The 20,353-nt window shown below is 37.5% G+C and overlaps 1 protein-coding gene across 1 annotated transcript in view; it reads right to left on the reverse strand.

Moving 5' to 3' along the window:
* Positions 1–490: 490 nt before the first annotated feature.
* TYR (tyrosinase) overlaps positions 491–20,353 on the reverse strand; it is a 116,360-nt gene continuing 96,497 nt past the window's right edge. Inside the window, 2 exon segments of the mRNA NM_001130027.1 lie at positions 491–739; positions 14,338–14,519. Coding sequence (NP_001123499.1) covers positions 513–739; positions 14,338–14,519 — 409 coding nt within the window. The 3' untranslated portion in view covers positions 491–512.

The raw sequence follows: 20,353 nt of genomic DNA on the forward strand, positions 1-20,353 counted from the left end.
CACTTGAAGTCCATAACATATTTTGGAGCAAGAATGTAAAATATAAGGGGAATGTTATGCTTTCTTAAGATAATTGGAATGTATTTATCAAGCTCAAAGGAGTCAATTAGTGTAAATTTGTTGCTATTTTATTAAAATCAAAGAAAGGTGATAATAAAAGAGACAAGTCATTCCACAATCAAGAGGAAAAGAATCACAATAGTTCCCATATTTTACAAGAGCACTTTCATTCAGATACAACTAGCAGTTACTTATTATCAAATGGCATCCTTTCCATGGAAATATGAGCTTGAGAAGAACTCTCCAGGGAATGATCAAACTCCAGCAAAGCAAGCACAGGTGGCTTCTACCTGAGTAGGAGGAGGGGTACATTTTGTATTGATAACAGTTCTGATAAGGGGCTCCAGAGACACATGCCAGGGATTTCCGCTGGGACATCCCCCGGGGACTTCAACATCATTTAAGTTATAGTGAGGTCAGGTTTTTTGCCCCAACTCTATTGCCTAAACCTTTCATAAATGGCTCTGATACAACACATTGTGGTAATCCTCTTTTTCCATGAGCAGGGGCTGCTTTTCTTCTGGAAGCTGGTTTCTCTTTCGACGACATAACAGGCTAGTAAGTCCTCCCAGCACAGCAGTAAGGACAGACCCAACCACAGCTGCGCCAGTGAGCCACGGCCAGATTCGACGTGCTTGTTCTAAGTAGGGCTTAATGTAATCTTGAAAAATGTCCGGTTCTGAAATAGAAAGACATCCCAATGTTTTTACTATCATCATCATCACTATCATACTTGCTCCATACTTTGGAGTCAGAGGCTTAAGTCTGAATGTCAGCTCTGCTACTTACTAGCTATAAGAGCTTGGGAAAGTTACACCTAATACCCCAAGGCTTCAGTGTCTTCAACAGGAAAATAGGAAAACAATACCACCTTGTTTGGATGTTTCAAACTTCATAGATAATATCTGACCTGTAAATTGTATAGTGACTGCTCCCTGCCAGCTACTCTAACTCCTCTAGCTATTTATTGTTATTTGACTCTATATTTCTAAATAATAGGCAAATACTACTATCTCTTAATTTCTCAAGTTTATCTCTGGAGTTTGTCATGCATAAGCAATAATTTTAGCTCTCTCACAACTTCCCTTTTCTCCATCTTTTCAATATAATAACATCATGATTTGGGGCCAAATCCACATCTAGGACTTTCATTATTTATAGTATTTAAATTTGATTCAAAATTGAACCTAATAGTATTCTATGATTACATTATGATTATATTTTCTTTCTCACATCATTTTCCTCTTGGAGTTAATGATTTATTATATATACTATATATATATATTCGCTTGATTTTAAAGGAACCATCACTATTTACAAGACACTCTAAAATGTCCGTTTTGTGATACAAAGGAAAGAAGAGAGTGTATCTTGGGTTGACCTTGCAAAAAAATATGACTTTATGTGACTCAAGTCTTAAGCAAAAGTAATGCATGTAACTTTGGGGTTGGTCCCTTAAAAAGAAAAAGAATGCCTTCTCTTTTTCCCTCTTCTCCTTCCAACTAATGCAAATAGCATGTTGGTGAGCCAGTACAGGTCATGCGATCAAGGGTACACCCTAGGTCTTATAGAACTACAAGAAAGCAGCAGCTCTGGTCCCTGAAATTATGGAGCATGTATTTGACTATATACCAAGACTGCTATTTGAGCAATAAATAAACTAACTTATCTAGGCCATGGATATTTGAGCCTATATCTGCTCCCCAACCTTACCTTTCCACTGATGTGGGAATTGTAACAGCTTTTTTTATAACCTATTTTGATGGCTACGATTGATTAGTTCTGAGTGAACCTCTGACTCAAGATGGGCCAATCAGAATTGGCCATTACTCAGAATTCATTGTGCAGAATTGAGCCCAGTGACTCAGGAGCCGGTAATAGTCTTAGCGCTAGAGAAGGGGTGGGGAGGGGAAAATGAGAAAGGGCAAGAGAGAGAAGATGAATCTTTACACTGCTTGTTTCCTGGTTCCTACTGTTCCTCAATCTCAGCTACATTTTTGTCTTTTTTACATTTCTAGCGTTCATTCCTTCCTTGGGTTTTGTAAACCAATAAACTATCTTTTTATGTAATCTTGTTTCTATGGAGTTTCTGACATTTGCACTTCAAAAAGTCCTAATTATATTTAAAGGTTAATTAGATGCCTGCAATAATAAAAGATGGAGTAAGTACCTTAAGATACTCTGAAATTACAGTTATATGAAAGCTACATTATCATAAAAAATTACATCAACCAAATAAAAAGAAAATGAGTATTTTTTTAAATAAAATAACTAGGAAAGAATGGGTAGCAACCTGTTGTGAATGTAAAATGAGATTCTCAATGTTCACCATAAACTCAAGAACTCAGAACAATTAAAACAAGAGAATTTGTTAAAAATTAATTTTATATTATATTTCAATCTTCATTCAAAGGAGAAAAAAGTGGCATTTCCCTGACTTAAGTGGGACTACAGAGCTCAGACCCTGTCTGTTTCCCCTGTTACTTTCTGAGTTCCTGTCCTTCCCACTGCCTTTTGCCAGCTTTCACTAAGATACTTCTAACATTCTTAGGCTCCATTAAGCACAATTTGAAAAATATAGCCAATTACTGTTTCTCTTCATCATGAAGGGGCAATAAGCTGCAAAGAATTAACATTATAAAATAAATAATAATAAAATTTATAACTTTGGATTAATATTAATTTAAACCAAAAGCTAACAGAACTAAAATAAATTTTAAAATGTGAAAAATATTTTCATCAAGCATAAAAGTTAGTTTTAATACATTTAAAAGTCATATTGAAAATGAGACTACAAATGCTTAGCTTGCATTGCTATTAATCACTTCAATATATCATGCATTTTGACTGTGACAAAAGGCAGATACATAGAGGTTACATAATAATTATGATTTTCTTTATTGCTTGCTGCTCAGCTCAAATGCTTTCAAAATTTTCAAATACTATGTCTTTATTTGTCCTTCTGCTTTCCAGCTTATTTTATTATTTCTCTACTTTGGTTCATTTCAAGCAGTTTTAAATTTTACTATCACCAGTGGACTATCTTTGAAACAACCTGTATTTCTTAATGACTTCAATCTAAACTTTTGACTTTTCCTTCTCAGTTATTTGTTTTTCAGCCTCAATAGTGCTCCTTTGAATTATTTCTTAATATAAAAAGTTTCCTATTATTTTTACCTACTTAAAATTTCATTTTTCTTGTTACCTATTCTCTATAGAATAATCATATTGTTTTCTATTTGTTTGGTGCTCTGTCATTTCCAAAGCATATTCACATGCCCATTTATCTATACAAGAAATGCATGAGGTAGTTAGGAGTCATTATCTTAATTTAATGAATTCCTAATCTGCAACTTAGAAAATTTGCCTATAATATTTAAACTCTTTAATGCATATGTAAACTTAGGTATGATGCCTTTCACAGCAAAAGTAATGGATACCTCTTATTTATTATTATTATTCTATACTGTTCATGGGGTTCTCAAGGCAAGAATACTGAAGTGGTTCGCCATTCCCTTAACCTGTGGACCACATTCTGTCAGACCTCTCCACCATGACCTGGCCATCTTGGGTGGCCCTGCATGACATGCCTTAGTTTCATTGAGTTATACAAGGCTGAGGTCCATGTGATCAGATTGGCTAGTATTCTGTGATTGTGGTGATGAAAAGGCAAAAAGTTAGGACACTGAAAGATGAACTCCCCAGGTCAGTAGGTGCCCCATATGCTACTGGAGATCAATGGAGGAATAACTCCAGAAAGAATGAAGGGATGCAGCCAAAGCAAAAACACCCAGCTGTGGATGTGACTGATGAGAGAAGCAAGGTCTGATGCTATAAAGAAAAATATTGCATAGGAACCTGGAATGTTAGGTCCATGAATCAAGGCAAATTGGAAGTTGTCAAACAAGAGATGGCAAGAGTGAACTTCAACATTCTAGGAATCAGCGAACTAAAATGGACTGGAATGGGTGAATTTAACTCAGATTACCATTATATCTACTACTGGGAGCAGGAATCCCTTGGAAGAAATGGAGTCATAGTCAACAAAAGAGTCCGAAATGCAGTACTTGGATGCAATCTCAAAAACGACAGAATGATCTCTGTTTGTTTCCAAGGCAAGCCATTCAATATCATGTTAATTCAAGCCTATGCCCCAACCAGTAACGCTGAAGAAGCTGAAGTTGAATGGTTCTATGAAGACCTACAAGACCTTCTAGAATTAATACACAAAAAAGATGTCCTTTTCATTATAGGGGACTAGAATGCAAAAGTAGGAAGTCAAGAAATGCCTTAAGTAACAGGCAAATTTGGCCTTGGAGTACATAATGAAGCAGGCAAAGGCTAATACAGTTTTGCCAAGAGAACACACTGGTCATAGCAAATACCCTCTTTCAACAACATAACAGAAGACTCTAAACAGGGACATCACCAGATGGCCAACACTGAAATCAGATTGATTATATTCTTTGCAGCAAAGATGGAGAAGCTCTATCAGTCAGCAAAAACAAGACTTCTGACTGTGACCCATGAACATCTTATTGCCAAATTCAGACTTAAATTGAAGGAAGTGGGGAAAACCACTAGACCATTCAGGTATGACCTAAAACGAATCCCTTATGATTATACACGGGAAGTGAGAAATAGGTTTAAGGAACTAGATCTGATAGACAGAGTGCCTGCTGAATTATGGACAGAGGTTTGTGACATTGTACAGGAGACAGGGATCAAGACAATCCCCAAGAAAAAGAAATTCAAGAAAGCAAAATGGCTGTTGGAAGAGGCCTTACAAATAGCTGTGAACAGAAGAGAAGTGAAAAGCAAAGGAGAAAAGGAAAGATATATCCATTTGAAAGCGGAGTTACAGAGACTAGCAAGGAGAGATAAGAAAGTCTTCCTCAGGGATCAATGCAAAGAAACAGAGAAAAACAATAGAATGGGAAAGACTAGAGATTTCTTCAAGAAAATTAGGGATACCAAGGGAATATTTCATGCAAAGATGGGCTCAATAAAGGACAGAAATGGTATGGACCTAACAGAAGCAGAAGATGTTTAGAAGAGGTGAAAAGAATACACAGAAGAACTGTATAAAAAAGATCTTAAGATCTTCATGACCCAGATAATCATGTTGGTGTGCTCACTCACCTAGAGCCAGACATCCTGCAATGTGAAGTCAAGTGGGCCTTAAGAAGCATCACTATGAACAAAGCAAGTGGAGGTGAGGGAATTCCAGTTGAGCTCTTTCAAATCCTAAAAGATGATGCTGTGAAAGTGCTGCACTCAATATGCCAGCAAATGTGGAAAACTCAGCAGTGCCCACAGGACTGGAAAAGCTCAGTTTTCATTCCAAATCCAAAGAAAGGCAATGCCAGAGAATGCTCAAACTACCACACAATTGCACTCATCTCATACACTAGTAAAGTAATGCTCAAAGTTCTCCAGGCCAGACTTCAAAAATTTGTGAATTTCCAGATGTTAAAGCTGGTTTTAGAAAAGGCAGAGGAACCAGAGATCAAATTGCCAACATCTGCTGGATCATCGAAAAAGCAAGAGAGTTCCAGAAAAACATCTATTTCTGCTTTATTGACTATGCCAAAGCCTTTGACTGTGTGAATCATAATAAACTGTGTAAAATTCTGAAAGAGATGGGAATACCAGACCACCTGACTTGCCTCTTGAGAAACCTGTATGCAGGTAAGGAAGCAACAGTTAGAACTGGGCATGGAAAATCAGACTGGTTTCAAATAGGTAAAGGAGTACATCAAGGCTGTATACTGTCATTATGCTTATTTAATTTATATGCAGAATACATCATGAGAATCGCTGGGCTGGAGGAAGCACAAGCTGGAATCAAGATTGCTGGGAGAAATATCAATAACCTCAGATATGCAGATGACAACGCCCTTATGGCAGAAAGTGAAGAAGAACTAAAGAGCATCTTGATGAAAGTGAAAGAGGAGAGTGAAAAAGTTGGCTTAAAACTCAACACTCAGAAAACTAAGATCATGGCCTCCAGTCCCGTCACTTCATGGCAAATAGATGGGGAAGCAGTGGAGACAGTGACTGACTTTATTTTTTGGGCTCCAAAATCACTGCAGATGGTGACTGCAGCCATGAAATTAAAAGACACTTACTCCTTGAAAGAAAAGTTATGACCAACCTAGACAGCAGAAGCATTACTTTGTCAGCAAAGGTCCATAGTCAAGGCTATGGTTTTCCAGTAGTCATATATGGATGTGAGAGTTGGACTATAAAGAAAGCTGAGTGCCAAAGAATTGATGCTTTTGAACTGTGGTGTTGGAGAAGACTCTTAAGAGTCCCTTGGTCTGCAGGTAGATCCAACCTATCCATCCTAAAGGAGATCAGTCCTGGGTGTTCACTGGAAGGACTGATGTTGAAGCCAAAACTCCAATACTTTGGCCACCTGATGTGAAGAGCTGACTCATCTGAAAAGACCCTGATGCTGGGAAATACTGAGGGCAGGAGGAGAAGGGGACGACAGAGGATGAGATGGCTGGATGGCATCACCGACTCAATGGACATGAGTTTGGGTAAACTCCAGGAGTTGGTGATTGACAGGGAGGCCTGCCATGCTGCAGTTCATTGGGTCACAAAGAGTCAGACACGACTGAGCGACTGAACTGAACTGAACTGAATTCTTATTCCAAAGTAGTTCCATCAATATTTCAAATGAATCAGCTTGCAAGAAAAGTTTCTTTTTCAAACTTGTTTCAGTCACTGATTTTGTTCAATTTTCTCTTCTGGATTCCCAGATTGTTTCCTTCTATGCTCCTTAGTGACACTTGGCACAATTATCTATGTGTTATAGTTAGTTATATATGTGTCTTACTTTTCAAACTTGATCACAGACTCTTGATAGCAAGTAGTGTATCTTTTACTTATCTTTCATTCTTCTTTTCATTATTTTATTCATTTACTGAGACACAATATATGCCACATGGTTGTTCACACATGTGAAAGGATCAGAGCCCCTTGCCTGAAGGAAACAACAACTGGAAGAGGAGACTGACAAGTAAACAATTTGTTTTAAGAACAATGCTGTTCTAATGAAAGTATGTAAAAGATATAATGGGATCATAGGGAAAAGACCTCCTCTATCTGTCTGGGGAGTCAGAGAAGCATCCCAGGAGACTATCCCTCTGAGTAGAAAAATGAATCAGGACTTGAATGTAGGATGCTGATAGCAAGCCATCCCTGGCAGAAGGAACAGGATACACCTTTGCATACACATAGGCAAACATAAGTGAACAAATCCATGAACAGCAGAGCCTTCATCAAATCCTGTGTGCAGAATGAAATATTCCAATTGCTGTGCATGCTTCCTCCTCTCATTTTTAAAAATAATTTACTCATTTTAATTGGAGGTTAATTCCTTTATAATACTGTGGTGGGTTTTGTCATACATTGATATGCATCAGCCATGGGTGTATATGTGTTCCCCATCCTGAACCCCGCTCCCACCTCCCTCCCCATCCCATCCCTCAGGGTTGTCCCAGTACACTGGTTTTGAGTGCCCTGTTTCATGCATTGAACTTGGACTGATGATCTATTTCACATATGGTAATATACATGTTTCAGTGCTATTCTCTCCAGTCATCCTACTTTGGCCTTCTCCCACAGAGTCCAAAAAAAAAAATGTGTCCCTATTGCTGTCTCACATATTGGGTCATCAGTACCATCTTTCTAAATTCCATATATATGCATTTATATATTGTATTAGTGTTTTTCTTTCTGACTTACTTCACTCTGTATAATAGGCTCAAGTTTCATCCACTTTATTAGCACTGATTCAAATGTGTTCTTTTTAATAGCTGAGTAATATTCCATTGTGTATATGTACCACAGCTTTCTTATCCATTCATCTGCCAATGGACATCTAGGATTGTCCATGTCCTAGCTATTGCAAACAGTGCAATAAAACAATCCCATTCACCATTGTGATGAAATGAATAAAATCCTTAGGAATAAAAAGTGACAGTGAAGTTGCTCAGCCGTGTCCCACTCTTTGCGACCCCCATGGACTGTAGCCTACCAGGTTTCTCCATCCATGGGATTTTCCAGGCAAGAGTACTGGAGCGGGTTGCCATTTCCTTCTCCAGGAGATCTTCCCAACCCAGGGATTGAACTCTGGTCTCCTGCATTGTAGGCAGACGCTTAACCAGCTTAGCCATTTATCCTTAGGAATAAATCTACCTTAAAAAAAAAAAAGACCTATGTATAGAAAACTATAAAACACTGATGAAAGAAATCAAAGATGACACAAATAGATGGAGAAATATACCATGTTCATGGGTCAGAAGAATCAATATAGTGAAAATGAGTATACTACCCAAAGCAATCTATAGATTCAATGCAATCTCTATCAAGCTACCAATGGTATTTTTCACAGAACTAGAACAAATAATTTCACAATTTGTATGGAAATACAAAAAAAACTCAAATAGCCAAGGCATCTTGAGAAAGAAAAATGGAACTGGAGGAATCAACCTGCCTGACTTCAGACTATATCACAAAGCTACAGTTATCAAGTACGGATGTGAGAGTTGGACTGTGAAGAAAGTTGAGTGCCACAGAATTGATGCTTTTGAACTGTGGTGCTGGAGAAGACTCTTGAGAGTCCAAGGGACTCTCTCTGCAAGGAGATCCAACCAGTCCATCCTAAAGGAGATCAGTCCTGGGTGTTCATAGGAAGGACTGATGCTGAAGCTGAAACTCCAATACTTTGGCCACCTCATGCGAACAGTTGATTCATTGGAAAAGACCCTGATGCTGGGAGGGGTTGGGGGCAGGAAGAGAAGGGGACGATATAGGATGAGATGGCTGGATGGCAGCACCGACTCAATGCACATGAGTTTGGAGGAACTCTGGGAGTTGGGGATGGATAGGGAGGCCTGGCGTGCTGCGATTCATGGGGTCACAGAGTCGGGCACGACTGAGCGATTGAACTGATTGACTGACAGTCATCAAGACAGTATGGTACTGGCGCAAAGACAGAAATATACATCAATGGAACAAAATAGAAATCCCAGAGATAAATCCATGCACCTATGGACACCTTATTTTTGACAAAAGAAGCAAAAATATACAATGGAGAAAAGACAATCTCTTTAAAAAGTGGTGCTGGGGAAACTGGACAACCACCTGTAAAAGAATGGAACTAGAACACTTTTAACACCATACACAAAAATAAATTCAAAATGGGTTAAAGATCTAAATGTAAGACCAGAAACTACAAAACTAGACCAGAAACTATAAAACTCCTATAAATCATAAGCAAAACACTCTGACATAAATCACAGCAAGATCCTCTATGACCCATCTCTCAGAGTAATGGAAATAAAAGCCAAAATAAACAAATGAGACCTAATCAAACTTAAAAGCTTTTGTACAACAAAGGAAACTATAAGCAAGGTGTAAAAACAGCCTTCAGAATGGGAGAATATAATAGCAAACAAGGCAACTGACAAAGAGTTAATCTCTAAAATATACAAGCAGCTCATGCAGCTCAATACCAGAAAAATAAACTCCCCAATCAAAAAACGGGCCAAAGAACTAAACAGATACTTCTCCAAAGAAGACATACAGATGACTAACAAACACACGAAAAGATGCTCAACATCTCCCATTATCAGAGAAATGCAAATCAAAACCACAATAAGGTACCATCTCATGCCAGTCAGAATGGCTGCTGTCAAAAAGTCTACAAACAATAAGTGGTGGAGAGGGTGTGTAGAAAAGGGAACCCTCTTAACACTGTTGGTGGCACTGCAAAGTAGTCCAGCCACTACAGAGAACAGTGTGGAGATTCCTTAGAAAAACTGGAACTAGAACTGCCATATAACCCAGCAATCCCACTGCTGGGCATACATACCGAGGAAACCAGAATTGAAAGTTACACGTGCATCCTCCTCTCATTGTTAAAATCAAATGTCAAGTCTTTTGGAATATATTAGAAGAACGACGCTCTTAGCAAAGTAGCACCATATAGAAAGCAGGAGTACATTCGGTTTCATCTTTTAACAAGTTATGCACATGACAAAATGACCTGCTTCTCAATTTTTTAAAGCATCGCTAAGTTCAATTATAAGAGAAAATGTTTGACTAAAGCAAGAAGTCATCAGCAGCCTTCTGTGGAAAACACTTGAGTAATTATAAACAAGACTGCCTAAATGATCAATAATGAACTGCCTTAACTAAATTATATTGAAAAATTTTAAGACATTTTTAGTAAGGTGGTTTAAGTTTAGCAATGAATAGAGATAAAATTTAAACTCCTTGAAAGTACTATAGGAGCAATAGAATAATTCATAAAATGGAAAATAGGCAACTATTGTTTATTTTAAAGCAAAACTTCTCTAAAACTTATGCAAATCAGCAAACAGCTGATGAAAATGCTCTAAATACATAAAACATTTAAAGTCAATGTTATTTTAAAAAATCTAACAATAAATAATAAATACCATTAATCCCTTAAAGTGATACTCTTTTCCCTTTTCTTCTCCAATACTTTTTGTTGCCTTTTTGGTAAAAAGTACCCATTTGGACGTTAGGGAAGGAACAATGAGGTGGAGCCTGGTGGGCTGCAGTCCACGGGGTTGCAAAGAGTTGGACATAGCTGAGCATGAACACATGCATGCATACAATGAGGTGGAACATGAAAGTCACTACCACATTGTGATCGTAAAGGACTGTAAAGACTGGAAGTTTATATGCTGATGTCTCCCACATCAGTATCTGCAGGCCACAACCTCTTCTGAGGTTCAAGGCCATCTAGCTACCTCAGAGACATCTTTACTCTGATGTGCCATTCACCCCATTTCACTATGTAACTGATACCACCTTGAGATTCTCTCCATGTCTGGCCCTGCTCCTATTGTTACTGCCTTAATGAAGTCAATCACCATTTATCATAGGCCAGAAAGCTTGAAGTCATCTCTAATATTTCCTTCTTTCTCACCTCTTACATAAATCATTTTCCAAGTTCCATAAATTTTGCTTTCAAAATAACTTCAAATTCTTTTGTCCTCTCTAACTCGCCTCCTATCACCGCTGCTGCAATTCAAATTTCCTTCAGCTCTCCCCTGGATACTCGTAATATCATTTTCATCAGCCTCCCTGAATGTGCTTTGCAACTGCCATAAAACTTCCTACAAACTGCAGCAAACGTAATCTTATGAAAACTCAGATTCGATCCTAATTTGTTTAAAATTCATTAATGAATCTGTTATCCTAGCAATATGGCCCAAATTCATAATCAAGACTCCCTTTTTAACTAATGAATTCCTCCTGTCATGGATATTCCCTGAAATGTCACTTTATTGACTCCTAGAGATAGGCACATCTCTAAATAAATGAGTCATTAGGTAAATAGTGGTTTAAGGTCTTTTTCTTTCACTAGGAAGAGACTATGTTGTTTGCCATCGTATCTGTAGTGTCTCAAAGAATGCCTTGTACAAGACAGTTACTAAACATATGTATGTAAAAAGAATAAATAAACCAATAAAATCACCTAAAAAATACCTAGTGCAATAGAAGGCTTGAAATACATTAAAAATATCTAAAAATGAGCTGAATATTAAGAGGTGTGATTTTTTTTTAGCAAGCTTTATTTATATGTATTGTACTATACATAAGAAAGTGTTAGGCCCTCAGTCGTGCCCATCTCTGTGACCCCATTAACTGTAGCCCACCAGGCTCTTGTGTTTATGGGATTTCCCAGGCAAGAATACTGAAGTGGGTTAAGTATACTTTATTTGTGTGTAATTACATGTAAGGCATACTTACATGCATTTATTCTTCATGATAAATATCACTTGTGTTCAATTTAATTCATTGATTTTACCCTATACCAGATATTCTTTGGTATTTAGACTAGAGAAGCTTGCAAGATATCAATTCTGATTTTGTAGGGCTTACAGCCAAGGTAGAAAGAAAGGAAGTGACATCGCTCAATTCTGTCTGACTCTTTGCAATCCTATGGACTGTGGCCCAACAGGCTCTTCTGTCCATGGGATTTTCCAGGCAAGAATACTGGAGTGGGTTGCCATTTCCTTTTACAACAGCCAAGGTGGAGAGGGGAACAAATCACATGTAGAAAAACTAGCATGCAGTTCTAACAAAGGAGTGATTAAACATGACTATGTGTATATATGTATATATAATTAGTTCATATTTGAAAGTTTGACAAATAGATGAAGAGGATCAGACTTTAGCTAGAGAGAATAGTGTGATCAAAAGCATGAGCCCATGAAAGAGTCTATTATGTTCTGGAAATGGAAATCATAACATCCTGATGGTGAATCTTTGAAAAATTGTTATCAACATGTTCCTTTCTTTACACACTATGGGTGTTTCTAGAAGGAAGGGAAAACATGTCACTGGAGATGACCCTTCTTTTTGACTCACAGGAATTTACCCCCTTTATCACTTCTCTACCCTTATCACATCTTTACCCTGTTCACAGTGATCTTAAGGTTTTCAAAGAACTGATCTCCTCCACCAGCCATTTTAGTCCTCCTTCCATTGGCTATGATCTTCAGATAAAACAGAACAGGTCAATCAAACCCATATCTGTCCAACTAATGGCTCCCCAAAGGGCAAGAGAATATTGATAAAATACAGATTCTCCCGTTGACCTTAAAATGTGGTTCTGCTATGCCACATACTAGCTATATGGCCTGGGACAAGTTATTCACATGCTTTACGCCTCTGTTTTCTCATCTATGGTCTGGAAAAAGAAATAATAGTATCTTCATAAGGATAGTTATGAAGGTTAAAGCAAATAATGCGTACAGCACCTCTAGAAGAGTTCATGACACCTAAAAAGATTCATAATGTGTTGGCTATTATGAAGTGACTCAGTTTTTCTCATCTGTGTAAGTTTCCATTGCTCATGCTTCTCAAATTGGACACTTTAGCATTCCAGAAATGCATAGTACACTTTATACCTCTATTTTGTTATTCTTTTAGTTTAGAATATTCCCTACTCTTTTCCATCTGCTACCTGCCCGCTCTCCCTTCACGGCCTAATCTTGTTTCTCTAGTCTAACTATTCTGAAGTCATTGTTTTCTCCTCTGTGCTCTTGTAGTATTATGTTTACGGCTCCTTTGCTGCACTTAACACAGCCTGATGTTTCATGGTTTCTTTGCCAGTGGTCTGACCTGTACACCGAATTTAGAGCTCCTTGAGGCTAGAGGTATGTCATTAATGCACGTGTCACTAAGGTGTAACAAAAGGTAGGAAGTTGATAAATGTCATTTATCTGTTCATTTAATTTTACTAATTTATTCACTTTTTCTTGAATTATCCACGACTATAATGAAACATCAGTGCTTGTTGAATACCTCTTATCCACAAGCTCTGTGTTGTTTTATTGCTTTTGACCATCTTCTGTTAAGTGGAGAGGACCCTGTAGAATTGAAATCTGGCTCTTACGTATGCTGGTATTTGATACTGAGAAAGTCACTGAGATTGTTGTAGCATCAATGTCTTCACCTCATTCTAGGGATAATAAGACTTACCTAATATATTCCGACTAACAATGCATGTAGAGTATGGAGTAGACTCTCAGATTGTGGGGGAACATTGCTATCTGTTCCTCATTTATCAAGAAAATATACGCATACTTAAACTAAGGAAGATTATTTAAAGCCTAAGTATAGTTCCAATCCTAGGCTTTTATAGCACTACCTTAATCATAGTCATAGCAATTATTATTATATCTATTAGCATTATTATTATTAATAGGATTTAATATCAAAATGTTCACAAGTTTTCTTGATAACCCTAGCAGGAAGTTCCCAAAGACGATTCTACAACTGGTAGATATTTTTCTTGTGCAGACTGCACTAGGTTCTTAGTGCCCTTAATTATCACAATATCTCTTTGCGGTATTATATTCCCAATATCTTAGGTTAAGAAGCTGAAATTCAGGGAATGGAAGTCAGAATTCCCAAGGTCACACCAAAGTCTGTTTAAAGCATCAGGTCTCACACTCATTGTTTTCTGATTTTAATTCTTGTGCTCTTCCCAGGTTGCCACACACAGAATGCCTTATATTAAGCACAATGGATAAGAGCTTAAAGATTCTTGCAGCTTGGGCCATGTAATAATAAATCAGTGATGAATGAAGGATTATAATGCACTTTCCAAGTTAAAGCATTGGGGGATAACACTTTAAAGTCATAAGGTTTTGCACACTCTCAAAAAGATTGGTCACTTCAGACTGAGCAATTCATATGAAAGAAACTGAGCTTTACCTGAATCTTGTAGGTAGCTATAGTCATAGCCTAGATCTTTGGATGAAATAAAGAAATCACCGTTTCTGTAGAGAGGGATGAAAGGAACCATGTAGGATTCCCGGTTGTGCCCAATGGGTGCATTAGCTTCTGGATAAACATCTTGAAGAGGATGATACTTTCGAAGCCACTGTTCAAAAATACTGCAGAGGAAAGGATTATTCAGAATCAGAAACATATTGTTGTTGAAGAAATATCTGGAGTTCTTAAAGTAAAATAACAAGGCATATCTTAAAATCTAACACCATGGAAATATACCAAACATAGTTTTCATGCTTTGAAAAGATTTTGTAAAGCCACAGTTCATGCTGTCAGGCCCTGATGAAATCCACTCATTTGAGAGAAATATTAGAGGATAATTTTAGAAAAGGAATTTCTTAGATGATAAGTGAAAGTTAAATGACAAGTTAAAACCCTTCAGAATGCCACAGAGCAAGTGTAATTATTGGCTGAGTGACAGCCGAGACATAGTCATAAATAATATATGTCTCTTATCTCAAAGAAAGTTCACCCAAAGAAAGAACATGCAAAACTAAATTGGAATCAGTATTAGAAGTTGGCTATTTTTTGGTCATGGTTGGGGACTTTATTTCAACCTCCTTGTTATATTTAGAGAAGGATATGTTTAATGAGGGCTGCCCCTGTTGGTTCGGCAGTAAAGAATCTGCCTGCACTGCATCAGTCCCTGGGTTGGGAAGGTCCCCTGGAGAAGGGCATGGCAACCTCCTCCAATATTCTTGCAACTCAGGGACAGAGGAGCCTGGTGGGCCACAGTCCATGTGGTCACCAAGAGTTGGACACAACTGAAGTGACTTAGCACGCATGCACAACTACTTGATGAGTCTTGTTGAGAGAAAGAGCTCACCTTCCATGACAGAAGTCAAACATACTTAGCACTTAGCATTTCCCAGCTTCCCAGGAAGCTAGCGTATGACCACATGATCAATACTCAGTCAATCAGACATACCCATTCAAGACTTTGAAACAGGAGATACTGACACAAAGAAGCAAAGACAATGGAGAAGCATTCTAGCAGTGGGCAAGGGAAGTGGTGCTAACAATATCCTGTTTATAAACATGAGATCAGAGGTATCAGTAAAGGTAAGCACTGCCCAGAGGTGCCCTGTGTTCGAGAGCACAGCTTTGGCAGATGATTTGGCTGCTGTCCTCCTCTCTTGTTCTTACCTGTTTCTCAACCTGCATTTCCACGATCTCCTGAATTATCCATTATTTTTTCAGCAAATTTGTTCCCTGTTTAATTCAGCCAGAGTGAGTTTCCGTTGCAAGCAATTAAAAACCCTGACAGAAACAAAAGCTAAAAACTAAGAGATCAAAACTGTCCAGTAAGGATGGAAGTGAAACCAAGTATAACAGAACATGTAGTGGATAATTAAAAGGGTGACAAAGAGAACGCCTCTGTAGGATCAAACCACATAACATAGAGGGAAGAACACTAGACCTGGGGTCAGAAAACTCCCCTTGGGTCCTAGATGTGTGATTTAAGAGCTGTATACATTGTATAAGCTCATAAGCAAATCACAGAAACTCTTGAAGGCTTAGCCTTCACATCCTTAAAATGAAAGTAATAATATCTATCCCATCTGTTTCCAAACAAATTATCCAGTGTGGTAGTTTTTAGGAAAGTGCTAAATAGATAAGCTATTGTTATTTAGCTCTAGAATTTAAGCTCAGAGGCAAAAGTTTTGTGCAAGAAGCTGGTGTCTAAAAAAGAGAGTGCTGTGATGAACATTGGGGTACATGTGTCTCTTTCAATTCTGGTTTCCTCGGTGTGTATGCCCAGCAGTGGGATTGCTGGGTCATAAGGTAGTTCTATTTGCAATTTTTAAGGAATCTCCACACTGTTCTCCATAGTGGCTGGACTAGTTTGCATTCCCACCAACAGTGTAGGAGGGTTCCCTTTTCTCCACACCCTCTCCAGCATTTATTGCTTGCAGATTTTTGGATCGCAGCCATTCTGACTGGTGTGAAGTGGTACCTCATTGTGGTTTTGATTTGCATTTCTCTAATAATGAGTGATGTTGAGCATCTTTTCATGTTTATAATAGCCAGGACATGGAAACAACCTAGATGTCCATCAGCAGATGAATGGATAAGAAAGCTGTGGTACATATACACAATGGAGTATTACTCAGCCGTTAAAAAGAATTCATTTGAATCAGTTCTGATGAGATGGATGAAACTGGAGCCAATTATACAGAGTGAAGTAAGCCAGAAAGAAAAACACCAATACAGTATACTAACACATATATATGGAATTTAGGAAGATGGCAATGACAACCCTGTATGCAAGACAGGAAAAAAGACACAGATGTGTATAATGGACTTTTGGACTCAGAGGGAGAGGGAGAGGGTGGGATGATTTGGGAGAATGGGAATTCTAACATGTATACTATCATGTAAGAATTGAATCGCCAGTCCATGTCTGACGTAGGGTGCAGCATGCTTGGGGCTGGTGCATGGGGATGACCCAGAGAGATGTTGTGGGGAGGGAGGTGGGAGGGGGGGTCATGTTTGGGAACGCATGTAAGAATTAAAGATTTTAAAATTAAAAAAATAAAAATTAAAAAAAAAGAGAGTGATGTTTCAAGCAAACAGAGAAGTTAAAAAAAAATTTTTTTTTTGAAGTACGATAAAGACGAGAACAAGGAAGCCAGATGGCAGCAGTGATGATTGCTTTTTGGTGATGAAAAAGAACTCTATTTGTTTAAAAAATCCGGACTTCAAATGCTAGTTGTGGTCAAAGTTGTTTTCATTGTGAATTAATTGAAGGATCAGTAAGCTGCTGATAAATACCTCGGTTATTAAATACATTTTCTGAGTATTTACTTATGTTAAGTTTTGAAGAAATATGAACCTATGTAAAGCTCAAGTTCTGTGGGTTTTGACAAAGTTGTCTTAATGTTGAGACAACTTTAAGACTCTAAAATGTTTTAACCTGTTTAATTTTCCTTTTATTCATCTGAATAATGAGAGTAATATTTAAGTCATGAAGGTATTGCAAGGATTAATTAAGCAACCTAAATGTCTATTGACAGATGAATGGATAAAGAAGTTGTGGTATATATATATATATATATGTATGTATGTATGTATATGTATATATACACACACAATGGAATATTGCTCAGCCCATAAAAAAGAATGATATAATGCCATTTTCAATAACATGGATGGACCTAGAAATTACCATGCTAAATGAATTAAATAGGTAGATAAAGACAAATATCATATTATATTCCCTTATATGTAATATAATATGTAATTATAATATGTAATATGTGAATATAATATAAATGAATCTAAAATAGGATACAAATGAACTTATTTATAAAACAGAAATAGACTCACAGACATAGGAAAAACTTATGGTTGCTAAAGGGGAAGGGAGTAGAACAGTAAAATAGGAATTTGGGATTAACACATATACACTACTATACATAAAATAGATAAACAAGGACCTACTGTATTCAATGTCTTATAATAACCTCTAACAGGAACTGTATTCAGTGTCTTATAATAACCCATAATGGAAAATTATCTGAAAACTATATATACACATGGGCATTCCTGGTGGCTCAGTGGTAAAGAATCTGCCAAGTCAGGAGATGCGGGTTCAATCCCTGGGTCAGGAAGGTCACTAGGAAAAGGAAATGGCAACCCACATCAGTATTCTTGCTTGGGAAATCCCACGGACAGAGGATCCTGGTGGGCTACAGTCCATGGGATTGCAGAAGAGTTGGACATGACTCAGTGACTAAATAACAACAATGTATGTACATATATATGTACAATATAAACTAATCAATTTGCTGTACGCCTGAAACATTGTAAGTCAACTCTATGTCAATAAAAATTAATTAATTGAAAAGATTAAAGGGTTAATTAAAATAGCATAAGTAAGATACTGGAACAGATCCTGGTAAAGACTGAAATCTGAGAAGGGGGCAGCAGAGGATGAAATAGTTAGATTGCATCACTGACTCAATGGACCTGAATGTGAACAAACTTTGGGAGATGGTGAAGGACTGGAGAGCCTGATGTGCTGCAGTCCACGGGGTCTCAGAGTTGAATACAGCTTAGTGACTGAGCAGCAAAAACTGAGATGTATGGCTAAGCGTTGGACAGACGGTGAGAAGAAGCTGTCCTCCCCCATAGCGTCTTTCTCTTCTTCATGATTCATGTTATACTGGAAGAACGTTAGCTGGTGAGAGATGTGAGACATGCTATCATAGAAATGCCAAAGCTGTGCATATTTGGACTAGCTCTTTTAAAATGGTTATTATTCTTTAAGCAGAAATGGGGAAACAGTATTCAAGAGGATTGTTTTTTTTTTTTTTTTTTTTGGTGTGTACCTCTATTTCCTCAACTGAAGAAATTAGGAACTGGCTTAACAAATAATCCCAAATTCTTTTCAAGTATTTTATGAATGTATGTATTTTATGAATGATTCTTCTTATTTTGATGTCTATGGTTTTCTTCTTTTCATGAAAACATTACTTGTTCATTACACAAAATTCAGAAAATAGAAACATGGAAAAAGGAGAAAATTTTAAAAAACACACATACTTGCTCAATATTTCTGTTAGTTTTTTAAATATGCAAATTTAATACTATATACATATGTTAACAAAAAGAATTATAACATAGACACTATTTTATAAGACTTCTTATTAGTACTAAATGTTGAAGTTATATTTAAGCATGTTTAAACAATATTCAGCAGTTTTCACGTGGTAAACCTATTTTTTAATGAGAAGGAGGCCCTTCGATAATTAATCTCTCCCCATCCCTATTAAACTTTGGCTGATTTAGAAACAGTCCAATATACAATGAGCTATTAGATAAGAGCTTCAGGCAGACATTGTGCCTTTTGTCAATTGAGAAAAATTACTCTTATAGTTCAGTTTATATATAATCTTACTTCTGCCAAGAAATAAAAATTCTTTACCTAAATAGGACAAGGACATCAATTCTTAGCACCAAGAGATATAATGGATGAAACCATTAATGTGCTCACCCACCTTATCCACCTTTTAAAATGAAAGTATTAATCCTGTTTAAATTCTTCATCAGTAGATCTCATCTTCAGCTAATTTCATCAAACTATGTCTAGAATGGCTCACATCAGAATACTAATGTTTAACTTGGATAAGCACACTGACATTTTGGGAAGCAAATTATCTTCTTACCAAAGATTTATTTAACCTGCATCTAGATGGTTTTCTAGAAGCCTGAGCAACAGTGAAATGCACAAGAGAGGGTTTAGGAAAAGGTTAAGCTGATCACAGACAAAAACAAGGAGGAATGTGTTTTATGTATAAAAATAGCACGGATGTCAGGTCACTTCCATTCTTATAATAAGACAAAGCTAGATAAGTGGAAAATCAATAACTTTTATTGGACTCATGAGAGAACTGAGGTCACAGAGCAGACTACTTCTCCCCAAACTGCAGAGATAAGTGCAAGCAGAGGAACTCAACTGCTATTCCCTTTTCAGGAGGAGAAGCTGGATCCATAAACCCAAACACTTTGATAAATGCCTGGAGATGCGATGAGAGAAGCTAGTCATGAGATGGACAGCTAGTGATGAGAGACACTCCTGGAACCCATAGAGAACTCCTGGAATTCCCACGCATTCCCTGGCTTTTACCTCCAGGAACTCTGTCCAATTTTCACAATAAAGATCTGAGAAAGATCCTCTCCTGGCTGTGTTGAGGGAGGGAGAGAGTATCCATTGTGAAATATGCCCAGAGGTCTTCTCCACACCAAAGCCCTTCAATTCAGAGAAAATAACCACCAAAGTATTATACCAGTAGGAGGAAGGGAACTCCTCTCAGTCCAGCCTCTTTCAGCCTTCCTGTCTCATTCAATGCCACATGGGTCAGGGCTTCTAGGAAACAGATTGGGAATATGACAACTAAAAAGGGAGATCAGAGGTGGAAAAATCAAGAAGCTA

This window comes from Ovis aries, chromosome 21, assembly GCF_016772045.2.
Source record: "Ovis aries strain OAR_USU_Benz2616 breed Rambouillet chromosome 21, ARS-UI_Ramb_v3.0, whole genome shotgun sequence".
Taxonomy (NCBI): Eukaryota; Metazoa; Chordata; class Mammalia; order Artiodactyla; family Bovidae; genus Ovis; species Ovis aries.